Consider the following 18,767-nt stretch of genomic DNA (forward strand, 5'->3'; position numbering starts at 1 on the left):
TCAAGCTCTGCTATCTTCTCTCAGTGCCTCAAAAAACGATAAGAGCTGATAAAAGGCAGGGCGCTTTTCTGGTAGCTAAAGGAAGCAAAGGTGATGGCTATGGTTATTTAATTTTGAAATAATTCATTAGTCTTTCTTGGTTTTGGCATGCAGAAACGTGTAGAGGCAGTGATGATTATGAGGTAAAGAAAATTAAAGTTACTTTCTGTATCTATCTTACATTGTGATAGTTTAATCTTCTTTCTTTGTATTAAAAACTCCGGAAATAGAAGTGATTTTTCTCATTTTTTCTGACAATTATATTAAAAAAGCCCCCCAAAACATCACAGCTATTTCCTGGTGTCACCAATTATACACCAAACAGTTCTTTGTTGCTGGTAAGAAACACGTCATGGCCCACAGACAGCTGACTGAAATTTAGATGGAGAGGAACAATAAATCAAGATAATTCTTGGCACAGAAGGTGCAGATCTCTTGCAATAAAATGGGCATGATCAGCATTAGACTTACAACTCCTGGAGGACTTGCAGATGGGGTAACACATCTGACTCATTCTAAGGGTGCTTTAACTTTCTGAGGTACTTTAACTATCTAAAAAGGTGGAGGTCTCATGTACATTTGCTGCCCATATAGATATCACTTTATAGGAAAGCCGGTATCTTTTATTCTGTGGTGGGTAAGATAGAATGGACAAATGACTATGGAGAGGTGCCAGTAACGGTCCTGTAATCATGGGAGAAATTTAAACAATTAACTTAGCTCGGTGTGCAAATTTCAAGCTATTAAAAAAGAGGTGAGAAGAATCTCATCTTGTATTTTATTGTTGCTTTCTTAAATATATTGTTTTGAAAAAAGGGATCCAATCTTTTTTATACACTATTTCCTGTACTAACAATGTCCTGAACTATATAGAATTATGTAGAACTGCTATATAGAATGTAATATATAGAAGGAATGGCATTTATAAGGGATATTTCCCACTATGGACATTAGTTCAGCCATCAACAGGGACTCCCGTTATTTTACTTTCTCCAGTTTTTATGTGCAGATATACATACCTCATGCCAGCAGTTGTACATTATCTGGTAGATGATGTCTGAAACCAGTTGTGGTCTGTAAAGTCTGTATCCTTGGGAAACTTTCTCAATCACCTGCATGTTATCATAAAGCTCATAGGGCTGCTTTCCCAAAGTGAACACCTCCCACATTAAGATACCTGCAAAAATATCCATGGGAATGGAAAGCAAGAAATGAAAGTGAAGGAATGCAAGGTAACCCTTTTTCCCAGAACAAGACACACATGCATCATATAACCGATCAGAGTCTTTATAGAGAATTTTCTCCAGGGAAGAGAGTGGAGGTGACTGACACATGTGATTCTGTACCCAAATGTAAAACAACAATTACTGCAGAAGAAGACAAAATTAGATGATGAAGTTATTTAGAAAACATATTTAGTGTGGACAATTATGGAGAAAACCAAAGACATTACTATCTATGTAGAGCATTTTTTACATAATACATGTAAACATCCCCTTATATATGTATGTGTGTGTACACAAAGGGAGGGAATGAAAAAAAAGATGGCTATAGGTTTATAAATGGCTATGTTTTTATAAAAGAATTAGAACACTTTTACTGCTTTTAAAGTGTGTGGGACATACATTTTTAGTATCAGGCAGATTTCTGTAGTCTATATCGTGTCAGCTACACATGCCTATAAAATTTGGATTACATTGAAGCAATAGAAACACTGGATAATATAATCATCATTAATTCATAATGATAGCTTTGGAGGAAGCAATTTTTGTTGTAACTAAACATATGTGATAATCATGCCAACCGTAAAGTAAAACAACTTATGAAATATTTATTTCACAATTATATATGTGCAGGCAGTAATTTTTTGAAAAAAAAAAAAAAATTATTGGATCTTTGATTACCCTCCAGCTTGAAGACTGGAGCATTGCAGTGTCACAGTGGGATCTGAATAAAATGGTTCCTGAATCCCAGATTTCCCTGATGAGAGCATTAAATAAACCAGGGCAATATTTCCTCTGACAACTGTTTTTGGGATATGAATACGTCAGTTTTGGTCTTTAGCCCTTTAAAGACTCGTTAGTCAAAACCAACCAAGCCAGAGCTGATGGATCCCCGTCTCCCCTTGTTTCCACTGCATCAACAGTGTTATAAGAAGACAAAAAGTTTCTCATAGTGTATATGCATGCATATTTATCTGCCAAATTTGATACATACCAAAGGCCCATACATCTGACTTGCTGCTAAATTTGGTGTAATGAAAAACTTCTGGTGCAGACCACTTCACCGGAAACTTGGTTCCCAGTGAACTTATGTACAGATCATCCAGAACATACCTAGAGGCAAGAACCAAACTTGATTGTGACTGAAGTACAGTGAAATACTATGTACTACTACATCACAAATTTCCTATGAAAAGTCTGGGCAAAATCCCAAATTTCCAAAGGATAGAACAGATTATTGCTATCAATTTATTTAAGAAATAATGCAGGATCACAGAAATTCCTGTTATAAGGCATCTAGCCCAGTCTCTTGCTGAAATAGGGTTACTCCCAACATCAGATCAGGTCACCCATGGCTCTGCGCAGTCAAATCGTCAAAGGTTACAATCTTGTAGTCTCCCTGGCTGGCACGTTTCACTGTTCCATAACCCTCCTGGGGAAAAAAACTTCTCTTACTGTTCAGCTTTGACTTTCTGAGCTCCAGTATGTGTCCAATATCCACTGTCATATCACCTGGCACAGATAAGACTTATTTGGCGCCATCAGCTTTGTAACTGTAAGTAGCTGTAGACAGCTTTTAGATGACGTGTTAGCCACCTCTTCACCAGGATAAGCAGCCTGCTCCCCCAGCCTCAGAGGACATGTTCTCTAGGCTGCTCATCCTCTCCAACTTCTCGCCATTGAAGCTGCTGATTAAGATGCTTGGACCCCAGATTAGCTGAAAATCTTGTACATAAAGTAAACTTAGAGATTTCTTCAGCAAGCATGACTAGTGAAACCTCTTAGTTGGAACTGTCCTTTAAGCCTTAACTTTTTGAGACAGTGGAATGTCTTTAATCCCATGACTGCTCTTGGTCCTTAATGGAAAGAAGACACAGAGGGCCATATCACACCCTGTGCCTTAACATTCCTAACAACCAGTTGCTGTCTGACTAGTGCCAGCATGGCACTATGTATACACTAACATCACAGCTTCACAAGGCTCCCAGTTCTTTTACTTACCTAGTCATCCCAAAGTCAGACACTTTCACAGTAAGATTGCCGTCAACCAAACAATTCCTAGCAGCCTTTAGTAGAGAAAGAGAAGAGATGAGTGGAAATAATACAAAGAGGAGCAAATAATGTCATGTCTTGGTAATTTGCTAATAATTTCTGTCCTCTAGCATGTCAATGAGCAATGACATTCTTTGACTGAAGCAATTAAGTTTGGAACTACAAGGGAAAAGTAAGTAGCTTTCTCATTTCACTTTTTGACTAATGATTGAAAAGCATTCTTTGCCATTGTCTCAGCTTTTCAAATAAGGACATTGAGGGATGAGGAAGCAGAGGTGAGAAACCCACATTATCCCTGAAAACGGGTATACAGAGCAAGAAACTAAACACTGTCTTTCAAATAGCATCCTACTCAGGGTACTTTTCTGAATTTACCAAGGCATCAAAAAGTGAAAAGCATTGATTGGATTATTTGCAATGCATTATAGTGTGGAGCAATGAAAGGTGATTTGAACAGCTTGACTTACAAAAAGTTCAATATAAATCTAGTTCTACAAATGACTGCTTGACAACATTTATCTAAGGCTGTATGTTCTGCCTGCATGCTTATTAACTTCTGTGATACAGTTTGCATCTACAGTTTTCAATCTGAAATCAAGCTCAAGTTTTATTTCTGTTTTCTCACAGTGCGCAGTCAGTTTTTGTGAAAATGACTTCACCTTTTCAACTAGAATTCTGCTACTTAAGTTGTCTGAAATTCCTGAGTTCTGAATAAGGGTGTGAAAATAGGTGAGGATTGGATTTAACAACTCTACACATAAAGGTGATTCTTCGACAGCATCAACAAGGCATTTAAAATGCTACTCAAGGAGACCACACCGTTATCGGAAAATTAAGCAAGTTTGTAACGTAAATTGTCACAAGTCTTCCACCCTATTTTTGTTTAGAGTTACAAGACAAACTACTGTTCCTGACTCTGAAGCACAATGCACCAGCAATTTGGCTAGGTTCACTATTAATAGGCCAATGAAATGACAGCTTATTTCCTCAAAGCCAGCATTCTTGAAAGCTAAATTTTGCATAAGTGTTTGGCCCAGGTCCTCGAAAGGCCTGATATCTTCATTGAAAGCAACCTGAACTACTGGCTTGAAAACTGATGGATAACTTTATTTAAAACAGGTAGCCATGGACTTTCAAGATCTGCTCCTGCTTGCAATGCACCAGAGTAAATTGCACTCTGTCCTAGTAGCGCCCGCACTCGTTTTATAAGAGAACTAGCTCCCAATTAGATAAATCCCTAACTCATCAAAAACCAACCAAAGCGACTGAAGTCTTCAACATTGCATCTCCTTCTCCTGGAGGACTGCAGTGTCACTGGACAGAACCCTGCATTTTGGAGGGCTGATTTTTACAGTTGGATGCCTGCCCTGCCAAGCAGTGCATAAATCCTTGATGCTAGAGCCCGTGAATGCAGGCAGCACAGCACACAGTGCCGTAGGCCTGTCAGCTCAGCTCTCAAGCAGAGGACATTAGCTTGTGAGCGGTGTGCTCTTTACATGTGGCGTTAGTGCTGCTGGTCCAGAGTTGCCTTGTATTGAGCCAGGCGAGTGTCTCTGTTCATTGGACCACTGTGCTCTCTGGGGTGAGCGCTGTCAGAGCCAGTGGAGCTCTGGGTGATCCTGAGGGGTAGAACTGGTCATGCCCCTACCGTCCCTGTTCTGCTTCTCCTGTGGGATAGCTTACCAAATCTCGATGTATGAACTGACAGCTCTCCAGAAATGCCATCGCATCACAGACATCGTAACATATTTCCAGAAGCTGAAGGGATTGTAGTTCCTTCCCGTGACTCCTTAAGTAGCTAAGCAAACAGCCATTAGGCATGTATTCCGTCACTATATAGATGGGATAAGATTTTGAGCATACACCGTACAGTCTAACAAGCTTGGGGTGGTTAATTTTCCTGAAATAAACCAAAATAAAACAATCAATGAATTAATGGAGATTCTGGTGCATTTCTGTAAGTTTTGTTCTTCAAATATTAATACAACATACTGAAAGAAATTACTGAGACTGGATACAGCCCCATCTCAGATGACAAATATTCCTTCTCAAGAAGAACTGAAAGTCCTTCTGCTGATTACTTCAGCACTTGGTACTGATGACAATCAATAGAAGACTCAGTATTGATGAAATGACAGCTTTATAGTCCTGAAATAGGATTTAGCAGTGCAACCTTATTGGTGGGAGTAAAGTGATGTGAGTTGGTGGTGTGGATCTTAGACCTCAAGATTTTCTACTAAAACCATGTTGCAAAATTTTCACATTGAGAATCCTGTACTGCACTCCTTTAGAACATGAGATACACAAATTGTTCTTGAATTCATATGCTTCAATTATCATCTTATGGAATTTCAACAGAAATTCTAACATCCTAACCTCAGAGTCAGAGACTAAAACTTCAAGTCTCCTGTTGATATTCCTGGAACTACTGACCCTACCTGCAGAATGGCAGGAGCAGCTTTCTAACTGTTTCCGTCTAAATGATAATGAAACAGAGTTTTAAGTGACACATGTGGAACCTCCAAAGTTGTGGAAGAGACATTAATTGAAAACTTTGTAGATGACCGTATGGATCATTGTGAAGTTATTTGGGTAATACTTCAGATATCCTATATGGCTACCTCTTTAGATTGTGTCTAATATACTCAGCGCTACTTAACGCTATTTTTAAGAGGAAATTCTCCTTCCTGTGTGTGCTATACACTATTGAGTAATGTCTGGAAATATCATTATTTCTAAATAATCAAGCAATGTCATCACTTACATCATGGTCTGAGCTTCTTCTATGAATTCATCTTCTGACATTGCTCCCTCTTTAATCATCTTTATGGCCACATCATATTGTCCCTTCCACTTTCCCAGATGCACCACTCCAAACTGACCACTCCCTAGATCTCTCAACAGGACAATTTCTTCTCGTTTCAGCTCCCAGATTCCTAGTGGGACAAAAGAAAATCCTTTAGCAAAAAAAAAAATGGCCAAATGCAAGTGTTGCATCCCCCACATATAATGCTCTTTTCTTCTCTGGAGAGTTGCAGAACCATGCAATAGTACCGAAGCTACATACCTGTCTCTCAGCTTGGTGTTTGAGTTATGGGAGGAGACTGCATTTCCTACAAGTGTTGTTTGCTACTGTTTAGGTTTAAGCCTTATTGATGGATTTGAGAAATACTTAAGCATAAAATGATGATATATTTTCATGTAGGAGATTGAAGAACAAGTATTAGTGTGCCAGGTGATGTGAAAAAGTGAAAGAATGGCCATGACTAAGATGTGCCAGGGAAGGAAGCATGCAAGGTCTTGCACAGTTGATATCAGACCTGATATAAAACCTGTTTGCATTCATGATACCCCGGATGTAGACCAGATGCACCTGTAGGAAGGGCTATTTCCTAGAACCATAAAGTCTCAGTGCAAGACTGGACAAGAGAAAGCTACAGGAGGAGTTTTTGACTGAAAACCCATCCTTCCCAAACTCTCACAGCACCTCCTGCATGGACAAGTAGAAATGGCCACCAAAGATTCTGTAGCCTCCTGGAAGCCTGAAAGCAGGAAGAGTCATGGCTTTCTGGTTATTCTTTTCTTGGTGGCCAAGACTGACTGACAACAGTTTCAAAAAAGGAAAGTTATCTTCATACCATTTCCTAATGAAGCAGTGGGTGGTACTTTATTTACTTGTGTAGACACGGCATGCCGGAGCCTTGTCACCATACCTACAAAGAAAACCTGTTAAAGGCCACAATATATACAGGAGTATTCTGAAATCAAAGAAAATACAGGGAAATTAATGCCTCCCTCTCCCTGCTGTAATACAACCATCCAGGTAATCACAGATATTCAATATTCAGCAGCTGCTCCTTCACAAGGCTGAATTTTTTTTGTGTTTGCAGACTAGTCCAGCAGAGATATCGCAAAGAGAGGTAGCACAACACCAAGAAGCACTGTACAGCAAAGTAAAGCAACTACATTGATTGTGAATATGTTAGATGAGGTTCCAACAAAATTCTCCCAAAAGATAGTTCAATATTTAGGACATTAAGCTGTGGAAGAGATTTGCCATAATGCTAAGAGCCTAAGCCAAAGCCAATCAAGTGGAAAGAGCGTGTAGGATTACCGGCTGAGTTGTGCTGATGGTAGTGTATAAGCTTGGGAATTGAATCAAAACAGTAATTTTCAGCAAGGTAGTACTTGTTCTCAGGGGTTTTGTGCACATGGTAATGTTTGACTGTTCCTTTTTTACTTCTGAAAAACATCACAAAGTGCAACATGTCAAAGCCTTGCAAAATGCCTTCCAGCCCATGAGTTAATAGATGGGTTAGTTGCTGAATGAACTGCAACGCTCCAGCCGGCTAAAGAACAAAGTATGTTGTAGACATCACCAGGAAGACTGTAACATTTGCCTCTGTCTGCTTCCCCCCCACATAACATCTGCTGGCAATTTAATACAGACCCCCAGCACTTTGGAGACTTGTGCTGCATACTCTGATGGTAGTAGTCCAATGGTTAGCACTTGTCACCCAACATTTACATCTAGAGCAAAAGACTTTCATATACTGCCATTGCAATGGTTCTACATCTAACTTTGAACACCTTCTCTTTCTCCTCCCCTTATCTCTTTTCCTTCCTCTTCTTCCCCTTCCATTCCTTCCCTCTCACCCTTGAGAACCCACTGTTCCCCTAGATTATGTACGTGTCACATGCCTATGTTTAGACAATTCTGAACCTCTGTTCCCCCATTCATGGACCCATTGTTACATATGAATTCAAATAACTAGTATGACCTGAATGTGCCCAAAGTTTACCTTTAGCACAAGGTAGAGATTTTGTTGCTGACCAGTCACACCAAGCAACATGCCCATAGTACCCTCAGAGAAATAGTACACATCCTTCAGATACTCACTCAGGAACCTTGCTGAATACAGACACAGTATACATTCCTTCTTGGCTGGATTTCCGAACCATAAAAGCACCTTCTTTCCCCTAAAAAAAAAAAAAAAAAGTAAAAAAAATGGAATTTGCAAGGACCAAGGGGGCTGGGATACATTTCAGTGAACTTTAGGTTTTTACACTATAATGTCCCCAAAGTGGGGAAGGAAATGTGACTCATCTGACCTCCTTTAAGGACACATTAGGGCAAGATAAATTATGCCTTAGAAAAAATTATTTGTCTTCTCTAAAAAGAGAGTTTATGGAACTAGTCATGGCATACCACTGAAAATGCTTAAAATTTGGTGAACTGTACCCCAGCCTAGATGTGAATCAAGAAGTCTGAGATTTTATTTTGGTGCACAGATACAGGTTTTTAACTGGGGAGATGGAGAGTTGTTAACCCCATCTCCTTTCTCACATACCCTCCAGCGGTTGTATATGTTGTAAGACCCAAACACTGCCACATACATCCCATCTGAATAAGAGCTCTATCCTGTACATCACTGAATCACAGCCCGGTGGGGGTTGGAAGGGACCTCTGGAGATCATTTAGTCCAACCCTGCTGCCAGAGCAGGATCACCTACAGCAGGCTGCACAGGACAGTGTCCAGGTGGGTTTTGAATGTCTCCAGAGAAGGAGTCTCCACAGCCTCTCTGGGCAGCCTGTTCCAGTGCTCTGCCACCCTCGCAGAAGTTTTTCCTCATATTAGACTGATGTATTTTCTGTTGACAAAGTATTTCTGAATTATGGAATAAGTAGAAAGATTTTTCACTGCGCTCTATTATCTTTGGACTGTTTTTAGTCTTTACTTCAGTCCTGACTTTTCCTATCCACTTTCACTTCTGTTAATGGTTTACCATACTGTGCTGGAAATTCTGGTATTCAGAGTTAACTTAATCACTGCAGCTCTTATGTGCTAGGAATGGCTGTTGCAAGGAGGAAAGAAGACACCTAGAACTTCACATGCAGGTCAGAATTTATTCCTGTGAAGTTCATAGGAAACTTCATGCCTCCTTAGAGTTAACTGAAGTTAGGAGTACCCAGCCCCCTTTGGAGCTGGGACGTAATTCCCTTTCTTCAGTGATTTGCCACATGTAAATTTCATTCCTGAACCTATAGTGTAGGTCTAATGGAAGGATTCTGTGATGTAACACTGCATTTGCTCAAGATTGCCTTCTTGTCTGCATAATTCTCTTTTAATCTGTATTTGTATCTTACAAAACCATCAGAAAGGATTCCTCTAGACTTCCCTGCAGAAAGAGCCACACTGGAGCAAATGCACTAGCCTAAAGGTAAACTCAAAAAACAGAGCTTTGATGGGAAATCCACTCAGTGTGGCTTTGCTCCAAGCATATTTTAGAGGGGCATCATTTGTTCATTGATGCAGAAGAGCCATTAATGCATCCAGGCATTTTTGGAGACCTGTTTATCAACACCAATTTAGCACTAGAGTTTCTATCATTCTGTAATACTACAGCTATTTGAAGAGCATCAGCATCCTCTAGCTACACAGTATAGCAAAGACAACAGGCACAAAAACATTTCCATGGTTGTATGTATACAAAGGATATGTAGGACCTTCTGACGTAGCAGCTGCTCAGACTGGGCACGGGAGATGTTACCAGCATACCAACTGCAAAGAGAAATATAGGGCTTTTTATTGACAATCTGTTTTCTGATTAAGGCACACCAAACATGAAAAATGCCAGACATTTTGGTTATTTTCAAAACTGCTTTTAAAAAATAGAGAATAGATTTGGAACTTGTCCTGCATGTGTGATTTTAAGCCATGAGATAAAAAGGAAAACACTAGTTCCTGTCTGCATCTTCTCATCCATCCATTTGGCCTCCTCCTGAAATATCTGGGCCCACTCTATGACTCTGACTTTTTGCAGTAAATGGTTAGAGAAGGATTCTGATGCTCCAATGCTCTGCCCAGAGCTCTACTAGAAGTTGTTTGCTTTGTCTCCTGTAGACCATGACACAGCTGTCTCCCTAAAACCTGGGAGATGCATAATTCTCCTCTAACCTGAAGTTTCTGGTTGTCTATACTTATTCTTCTGGTTATCTATACTTATTATCTTTATTATGACAGCCATATGTTGGATACCATTGTTCTAGGTATAGTGGACACAGATAGTGGAAAGACAGTCTCTGCCCAGAGTCTTTCAATTCCCATGAAGACACATTCTATACACTCACTCATGTTTAGCAATATTCTGCTCTTCTGCCAATGTCTCCTCGCTGACACTGGAGTCTTCCCTGCAGAGAGAAAACAACATGCTGAAACTGCGAAAAATCAGTTATGAAAAATACCTTCCTTGGGTTCAAAGTCATGCTACATACATTTTTGAGTAGCACGCCACGGTCTAAGGTAAATATTTCAAAAAGTTGAGACACATTTGGTTGTCTGGATTTTTTATGACTTTGTAAACACTTATGCAGCCTTTCCCCTCCAATGGCAATGTTCTGGGAAGCCAAATATTCTCTGAGCGTGCTGCAACAGGCAGTGAAACTACATATCCCTGTAGTGACCTTAGGAAGAGATCGCATCTATCTTTTCAAAATGTACATGGAAGATTTCCAAAACCACATAACCCTAGGCTTCCCAAATACATGTTCTTAGCATGGCAGACAACAGAAGGAGTTCATGTGGCAGGAAAAGGGGCTTCTAAAATAACCTCTTGAGCAGAAATAATAATAATAATTTTTCTTTATGCTGCCTTTTATGGGATACTCTGAATATTGTCCAGTATAGTTTATCATGAGACAATCTGATGTTTCTGTCAGCTTTTCATACAAATACATAGGCATACATTTGAGGTTTACAATGTTGTGTCATCTTACTGAAAATGCAAAGATGGGCCTGGTGCATCAGTTCAACAGGCCTGGATTCCCTTTACCCTGTACAGGACTACCCACATACATACAAGGGCACAGAAGTGCTTGCAAGGTTGATCTGATGCTGAAACAAGAGTACAAACTTTAAAATCCCAGCGTCATTGAAGCTGTTGGTAAAGCCCAATTGATTTAAATGAAACCAGGATTTTCAGCTGATGTTTCTTCTCCTTTAATGTACTAGTCAAGAAGACAAATTGTACCTGATTATATACCTTTCGGGAAGCTTCATGCTTAGTACTCCATAAGTTATTTAAACAGAAAAAATATTACAGAAATATTGCCTAATCTTTACTCGAGTGGTGAGGAAAACCTTTAATCGGTGGATGGCTGCTTATTGATTCACCTTGGCTCATCATCATTCAGAGACAACTTTCTCAAGTAAGTGCTTGGTACGAAGCCTTCATTCCTGCAAAATAAATGGGTCACAGTTTAGGTACAGTACATGATTGCATCTTAAATTTGGTCACTTGAAATAGAAAAAGGATTTTATCAGAGAATCACTTTTTAGAATGCCACTAACAGAAATGCATATGGTTAAAACATTTCTGCTTTTGCTTATCATGTGGAAGCAATTTGTTTTACAAAATCACGTTTCAATGAAGTGCTCTTTTCACTAGTCATTGAAATATCTTCTTCCTCAGTGGCTGGCTTTGTCATAGGTAACATTGGAGTGGCTGTTCAGCAATTTCATCATATGTTATCCCAGTTGCTGTGATGAAGGACACTGGTGACTAATGGGTGTCAGCAGAGTATCCGAGGTCAAATACAGAAAGTCAATAGGTAGGCTCAGCACACTTCCCAACACAATGCCTGGTGCAATTGAGAAGCTAAGCTAAGTGAATTCGGACAGCTGAGCTACCACTTAAAGCAGTTGGCAGCGTGGCATGATGGACCTGAGTTATGGGGGCTAACAGGCATCTGTAGTTATAAGGGGGTGGGCTGTATTCTGTGCCCATCAAAAAAATAAACAGGAGGAATAAATTGTATATTTGAATAATGATGGACACAGAAAGGAAGAGTTTCTTTAACATAGATCTCAAGTTTTCATAGGTGAAACAGGTAACTGCTGATGTTTGTTCCTACATTCAAGAAAACAAGAGTTTCAATTATTTTCAACAAGATTTTAGAGGTTTTGTTATGGTGTATGTGTGATTTGTGCTTACAGAATCAATACTGCACAAGTCCTGGTTTCTCAAGCCAAAGGAAAAACTATAAATGTCCCCTATTTCTCTTAATATCTCTCTGCTTTTTGATTCATCTTAGATCACTCTACTCAGGCTCTATAGACAGATCTGCCTGTGTTATATGCTTTTACATTGCCACAAATGGTGAAGGGATTTAAAAGCGTATCTCAGCTTACTAATTTATTATTGTCTTTGAGTTGCTGGGGTTGTGTGTGACTTTCTTGATCCAGAACAGTATGCCAACCTGGTGAGTTATGAAGTGCAGACACTGTACCTTATGTTAAGGTTGCTTTATTTCTTGGTTTCCTTGCACTTATAAATTTAATTGGTGAACTACGAGTAATTTAATTCTATTCCAAACCAAAAAGTCTTCCCTCTCACATTTTTGTCAAGTACATAAAATAAAATAAAAGTCATAGAATCATAGAATGGTCTGGGTTGGAAGGGACTCCAAGGATCACAGAGCTCCAACCCCCCTGCCACAGGCAGGGACACCAACCTCCAGGCCTGGATCTACACAAGGCTGCCCAGGGCCCCATCCAACCTGGCCTTGAACACCTCTAAGGACGGCGCATCCACCACCTCTCTAGGTAGCCTGTTCCAGCACCTCACCACTTTCTCTGTAAAGAACTTCGCTCTAATATCTAATCTAAACCTTCCCTTCTTTAGCTTCAATCCATTCCCCCTTGCCCTGCCGTTGTCTACCCTTTTAAAAAGTAGATCCCCTCCTGTTTATAAGGTCTCTTCAGGTACTGAAAGGCTGCAATGAGGTCCCCCCACAGCCTTCTCTTCTCTAGGCTGAACAAGCCCATATCCCTCAGTCTCTCTTCGCAGGGGGGGTGCTCCAGCCTTGTAATCATTTTTGTGGCCCTCCTCTGAACCCTCTCCAACAGTTCCACATCCTTCTTGTATTAGGGCCCCCAGACCTGGACACAGAACTCCAGATGGGGCCTCATGAGGGCAGAATAGAGAGGGACAATCACCTCCCTGTCCCTGCTGGCCACCCCTTTTCTGATGGAGCCCAGGATACCATTGGCCTTGCGAGCTCCAAGATCACACTGCTGGTTCATGTTAAGTTTCTCATCCACCAGAACCCCCAAGTCCTTCTCACTAGGGCTACTCTCAAGGAGCTCTTCTCCCAGTTTGTAAATAGATCTGTGATTTCCCCAGCTCAAGTGCAAGACCTTAAACTCAGCTAGTATCCATCCGAGACGGACAAGGAATATTTTTATCTTCCAGGCAGCTCCTGTTTGTAGCATTGCCTTTGTCTCCAGTGTGCTCCTACAGCTTCTTCTCATTTAATATCTTGGGAAGACATGCTCTTTCCTGCCCCAGATAGATAATAAGGAAAAGGATCTTATTTAAAGTTTCTGAAGGGGATTCCTCCACTTGTGAAACTCAAAGAGAATAATTAAACCCTGTGAAGGATAGGGGTTCCGTGTCTTTGTGGAGAAGTATTGCTAGAGCTGGGGAGAGACATAAGTGGTAAATGATTCATGCCTCAGCATTTCTCACTGGTCTCCCATGCTGCTATCGCAATAGTGATGGTGTTGATGCGAAGATGGCTTGTGCGTGCAAGAGCATCAGCATTTGTGAGGAGAGATTTTATCTTCTTATTCACTTGAACTACATTGATAAAATTGATAGCATCCGTGTACAGCAGCCCTTCTCCAGGTACATACCAAAATTGAGACCATTGGATACTATCTCGGCTAGTATACTAGGCAGCAAGTGTTGTAAATCTTATTCAACCTGCCAGCCAAGAACAGTAATGAAAGTGGAGTTGTATAGAAGACAATGAGGCTTATAGAGCAATGTTTAAAGGGAACTAAGGTAATTCTAACATAGATCTTGAAAGGTGGAGTGCCTGCAGTGTAGACTATGAAGATGAGATATGTGGAAGACCAAGGGCATGCTTACCCTTCCAAATCCCTTACTTTCCACCAGTCAGAATCTTCCTCTTGCAATACATAGTATTTACTGCTTCTGACAAGCCGGAGAGCTGAATTGCCTTCGGGTTCATAGTTGCACTGGGCCACAGCCATATTCAGGACTGACTTGTCTGGTGATAGCACCTGAGGCGGGATTCTGTGCTTCCGCTTTTGGAGACAAAGGGAATAAAATGATAAGGACACGCAGCACTGGGTATTGTAAGAAACAACGCGACATGTACATCAACGCTTATACCTTCAACAGGTATAATGATGTCAGGCAAATTGATCAAAGCTAAGAAGGTGGGCACAGACAGGCAGCGTTCTCCTCATCCACTTAGAAGCACAGCCACATCTTTGTCCACATCTTCAAGGTGGGTGAAAACAGAACCAAGTTTCGCAAGCGTGACACCACAAGCAACGAACTCTGAGAGGAGGCTGACACTGCTCTCATTACCAGAGTTACGTGTTAGACTTGATTTGCATCAAAAGCCTGCCATGTACTTGAAGCTGATGCTACTTAATGAACTGTTGCAATTCATGTGCTTCAGACACAAGACCACGTTCTGCTTTACTGCAGCTAAGTGTGATGATATCCTGTTGTATTAATAGACCCTATTACAGTATTATACAGTAGCTTTCGTTTTTTTTGACTGGCTTTTGATCAATACTAATGTTACCATGAAGCACAACAAGCATTAGTCAATTATTACTAATCACTGAAAGCAGAATGCTACGCTAATTCTAAATCATTTCATTTCCTTACCAAGTTTTATTGACATTTCCCCCCCAAGCATGTTGGGTATAAGGAACCCCACTCCTTGGTGTCCAACTTTCCCTTTGCAGAGTTAAACAAGTGTTGGTATGTAACAATGTGATTCACCTTACCTATCTTTGACTGTGTCTTCATGTGTGATATGTCATCCTAGAAAAGTGTCTACCTCTCATCACTGATTGTTGAGGCAGTCGACACAAATGACTTGGATGAGAAGTCTGACATTAAAGTTAGGTGATGTCAATCAAATCATGGGCAAAAGACAATCTAAAATCAAGGCACTGAAATGTATTTAGAAATTGGGGGAATACCATAACTGAGAAAATCCAGATATCACAATTCTTTAAGATCAGAGAAAACTACATTTGGTGCACTGACAACAAAGAATGAGGGAAAATAAGAAAGACTTAGGAGAAAAGGCTCAAATTCTCAATCTGATCTCACCAAGCTCCAATGGAGGTACTCATTCTTTAAAGAGGTATCACTCACAGTAGGGCCCTCCTCATTAGACTAGAATTAGGTCTGCTGCTCATCAAGTCCTACTACTCCAACCCTGTAAGAGTGGTTCCTGTTGGTCATATCTGATTTAAGTGGAAAGGAGTTTATAACTGGGGCTCATGCCAGGCAGGGTTCAAGTCTTAGACTGCTTGTTTGCTTTGTGGAGTGATGACAGAGCTAGAGTTGCCTGCAGCTGTCGAAAGGATAGATAAAATTATAATAGAGATTAAACTGTTTTCTCTTTAAAGCACCTAGTGATGTTAAAGCAAAGTGATATTCAGTAAACAGATTTATGAACTGATGTGCACCTCCGAGCTTTGGCCTTGGTAATTTTTGGAGATAAATTTGTTCTTTTTAATTTCCTGTGTTTTCTTAGAGAACAATAAAGGTGTCATCCTCTGAGGGAGCTTCCGGCTTTTTGTGCGAATGAAAAATGGCAGAAAGAATTATGATAGCAGAAATTAGATTTGCTTTGTCCAACCTGCCAGTGAAAAGAACCAGCCAAAGATAAGCACAGGAGACCTGCATCCCTTTTGGTTTCTCTGCTGGGTATGTATTTGTCTGTTGTGATATTCCGGATGGACTTTTGTCTGTAACCTGGTACAGATTCATGTCCTGATTTGTGTCTGTATATACAGTTTTCCATTTCCAGCACTGACTGAAAGCCCCAAAGCCTAAACAGTAACTGAGTGGATCTTACTGTATTTCCTTTATGCTGGCAGTGATATTACTGTGGTTTTCATACTGATGACTGTGCCACTGTCATCTAGAAAGCCGTAGGTGACAGCCTGAGATTCTGCTGAGATGTGCATATGTGGAATGACTCCTATATGTGAAATTGCACTCCTACCTTACACAGAAGCATGTGCTGGATCACTATTGGATAAACCTTATCCAACACATAAGCCTGACAAGATACATGTGTGCATTCAGTGGGCTTCTATGATCTGATCTACTGCAGTATTGGTGTGACCTACAAGAACCCTCTGCCATTGCAAACAGAGCTGAAAACGTTTCTCAGGTGGGAAGTTCCTGCTTCCTGCTGCTATCAAAGCACAGGGGAAGTGCCCACTGATTCCCATGAAGGGACCTTTGTACCCACTATTCTTTGTAACCCTATCACTTGTTAGGAGCCAGCTCCTCTGTGGGAGTTACAGCGCGGTGCTGATGAAAGGGACAGAGGCATAAAAGGCTCAAGATGTAACCATGCAAAAACAATGCCTCATGCAAAATGTCATGCCTCTGGTCAGTTTTGCCTACATGCAAAAGTAAATGCCTCTGGTCTGCCGGGAAGAAAGCAAAGGAGCAAGACTTGCAGAGGCAGGAGAGTTGAGGCACATGAATGGAGAGGTAGGCAGAAGGAAGGCTGGGGGTACAGTGGTACCTCTCATGATCAAACTGAAAGGCCAAAGTAAAAATGTGCTGAGAGCTTACAGAAGTGGCTCTGTGACTAAATATAGACTGCTCCTCACTGAGCAAAGCCTTCTTAACCTAATTATATCACATGGCTTCAGAAAATGAAGTCAAGTTGTTCTAACCAGATGTGGTAGTTATTATATCTGCATTTACTGAGCATGTTTTAAGAGCACCCATCTGAAAACTGTCATGTCTTCACTTTTTACATTTCCTTTCCAAAATATCTTCTCTGAACTCAAGCAGATAATAAAAATAAATCATAAAGGCGTAGCAGAAGGCACCAGAAGCCAGCATGTTCAGCAGCAGATTTGCATGTCTGATGATGCCTCCAGATAGACAAAGCATCTCCTGATGGAAGCCAGGCAAAACAGACCACAGTATTCAAAACAAGTTACGCCTCTGCATGTTCAAAATGCTGTTACTTTGAAATCTAATTGTCAGGGAAAAAAAGTCAAAAGTCTCTTTGTTCATAGCTTCTTTCCAAGGCTTTATTATTTTTCTTAAAGCTCCATTTTACAACTCTTCTAATTTTACCTTCTGTCTCTTGATAATCTATGTGTTTCTTAAAGCCCTGGCTGTTCATGCATCCACAAAAATTCCATGTTTGCCCCCCCCTTTTTTTTCCTCTTTAAGTTACTTTCTGATTAATAGAGAGAGGAATATAAATAAAAATAATAAATGGGATAAATAAATAAATAAAAATATGGGAAATAAACCCAGAATGTATTCTAAAGATACAGAAGACAAATTAAAATAAAGCAGGAAATACAAAAATCCCATGATTTGAATCCAAATGTGGTTTAATTTGGAGCAGTGTATAAATATTAAAGCTGTGTGAATATACAGTCGGACTATACTGTAAGTCCTTTTTTAAAGAGATAAGGGCATCATAAATTAAGCCATTTTATTCTCTTCTATTCTTTTGTCATTGTTACCTCCTTCCTACCTACAAATCCCAGTAATTAAGCAGGGAGGTAAAACTAAATTCAAAGATACCGCTATTGCTCTTGTAATGGTACAGAAGGAGATAGATGAGGAAGTAAGCATGGAAGCAGATCTTCCAATCCTGCCTTTATTCCCAACCCAGCCAAGTTTTCCCTTCTTCATCAAGCAGCTGCTGTACTAGAGGACTGAGCACGAATAGTGCTTCTTGACATCCTGGTGTCCCTGTTTTCTCCTTGGGTCTGTGAAAGCCCAGCCTTCTCAGATGGACAGTAAGGCTCAGGGACTGTTGGTGGTGCACCACACTCAAGTTTCTGTCTGATATAAAATCAAGATACAGGCAAGAGCACATAAAAAGCTCAAATGCACTTCCCAGTTCATTAACTTAAAGATTGCCTTTAAGTTGGGCTAAACAGCCATTCCTAAACAGGCATCTGTACTGCTGACCCAAGCCCGGAGGAGCATAGACTGGGACTTGCCTGAGATAAATGGAATTCATCCATCATTTCTCACCCAGGCAAAGCAGGTATATTTGTTCACATCTTTGGGTAGAATGTTTTCTCCAAGTAGTACGAGCATCATTTTCATCTGGGAAGGGAGCTTTTGGCGTCTAGGAACAAGGACCTCCTACATACTAGAGAGCTAATTTTGATGGCATTCCCTTGTCAAACTGGAGATCAGTGTTTCAAGTGGAAGATATCTCTATGAGGGCTGTAGCCAGCACTGCCACAGCTCGCTAACTTGAACTGAAAGTGGCTGAGACTTTACACATGGAAGAGGGAGAGATGAGTCTGTCTGATGAGCTGGTGGACACAAGGATGCTGAAGCTGCACTGCAGATTAGAGGTCTACACCAGCTTCCAGTGAGCAGCTGTTG

The 18,767-nt window shown here is 40.5% G+C and overlaps 1 protein-coding gene across 1 annotated transcript in view; it reads right to left on the reverse strand.

Moving 5' to 3' along the window:
• BMX (BMX non-receptor tyrosine kinase) overlaps window positions 1-18,767 on the reverse strand; it is a gene marked incomplete at both ends in the record, with an annotated part of 26,032 nt that continues 7,265 nt past the window's right edge. Inside the window, 13 exons of the mRNA XM_084274182.1 lie at window positions 1-75; window positions 1,059-1,216; window positions 2,257-2,375; window positions 3,264-3,328; window positions 4,998-5,214; window positions 6,079-6,250; window positions 6,953-7,027; window positions 7,429-7,556; window positions 8,215-8,294; window positions 9,823-9,877; window positions 10,447-10,506; window positions 11,489-11,551; window positions 14,250-14,470. Coding sequence (XP_084130308.1) covers window positions 1-75; window positions 1,059-1,216; window positions 2,257-2,375; window positions 3,264-3,328; window positions 4,998-5,214; window positions 6,079-6,250; window positions 6,953-7,027; window positions 7,429-7,556; window positions 8,215-8,294; window positions 9,823-9,877; window positions 10,447-10,506; window positions 11,489-11,551; window positions 14,250-14,470 — 1,488 coding nt within the window. The remainder of the gene's footprint in view (window positions 76-1,058; window positions 1,217-2,256; window positions 2,376-3,263; window positions 3,329-4,997; window positions 5,215-6,078; window positions 6,251-6,952; window positions 7,028-7,428; window positions 7,557-8,214; window positions 8,295-9,822; window positions 9,878-10,446; window positions 10,507-11,488; window positions 11,552-14,249; window positions 14,471-18,767) is intronic.

This window comes from Gallinula chloropus (assembly GCF_964237585.1).
Source record: "Gallinula chloropus genome assembly, chromosome: 1".
NCBI classification, from domain to species: Eukaryota; Metazoa; Chordata; class Aves; order Gruiformes; family Rallidae; genus Gallinula; species Gallinula chloropus.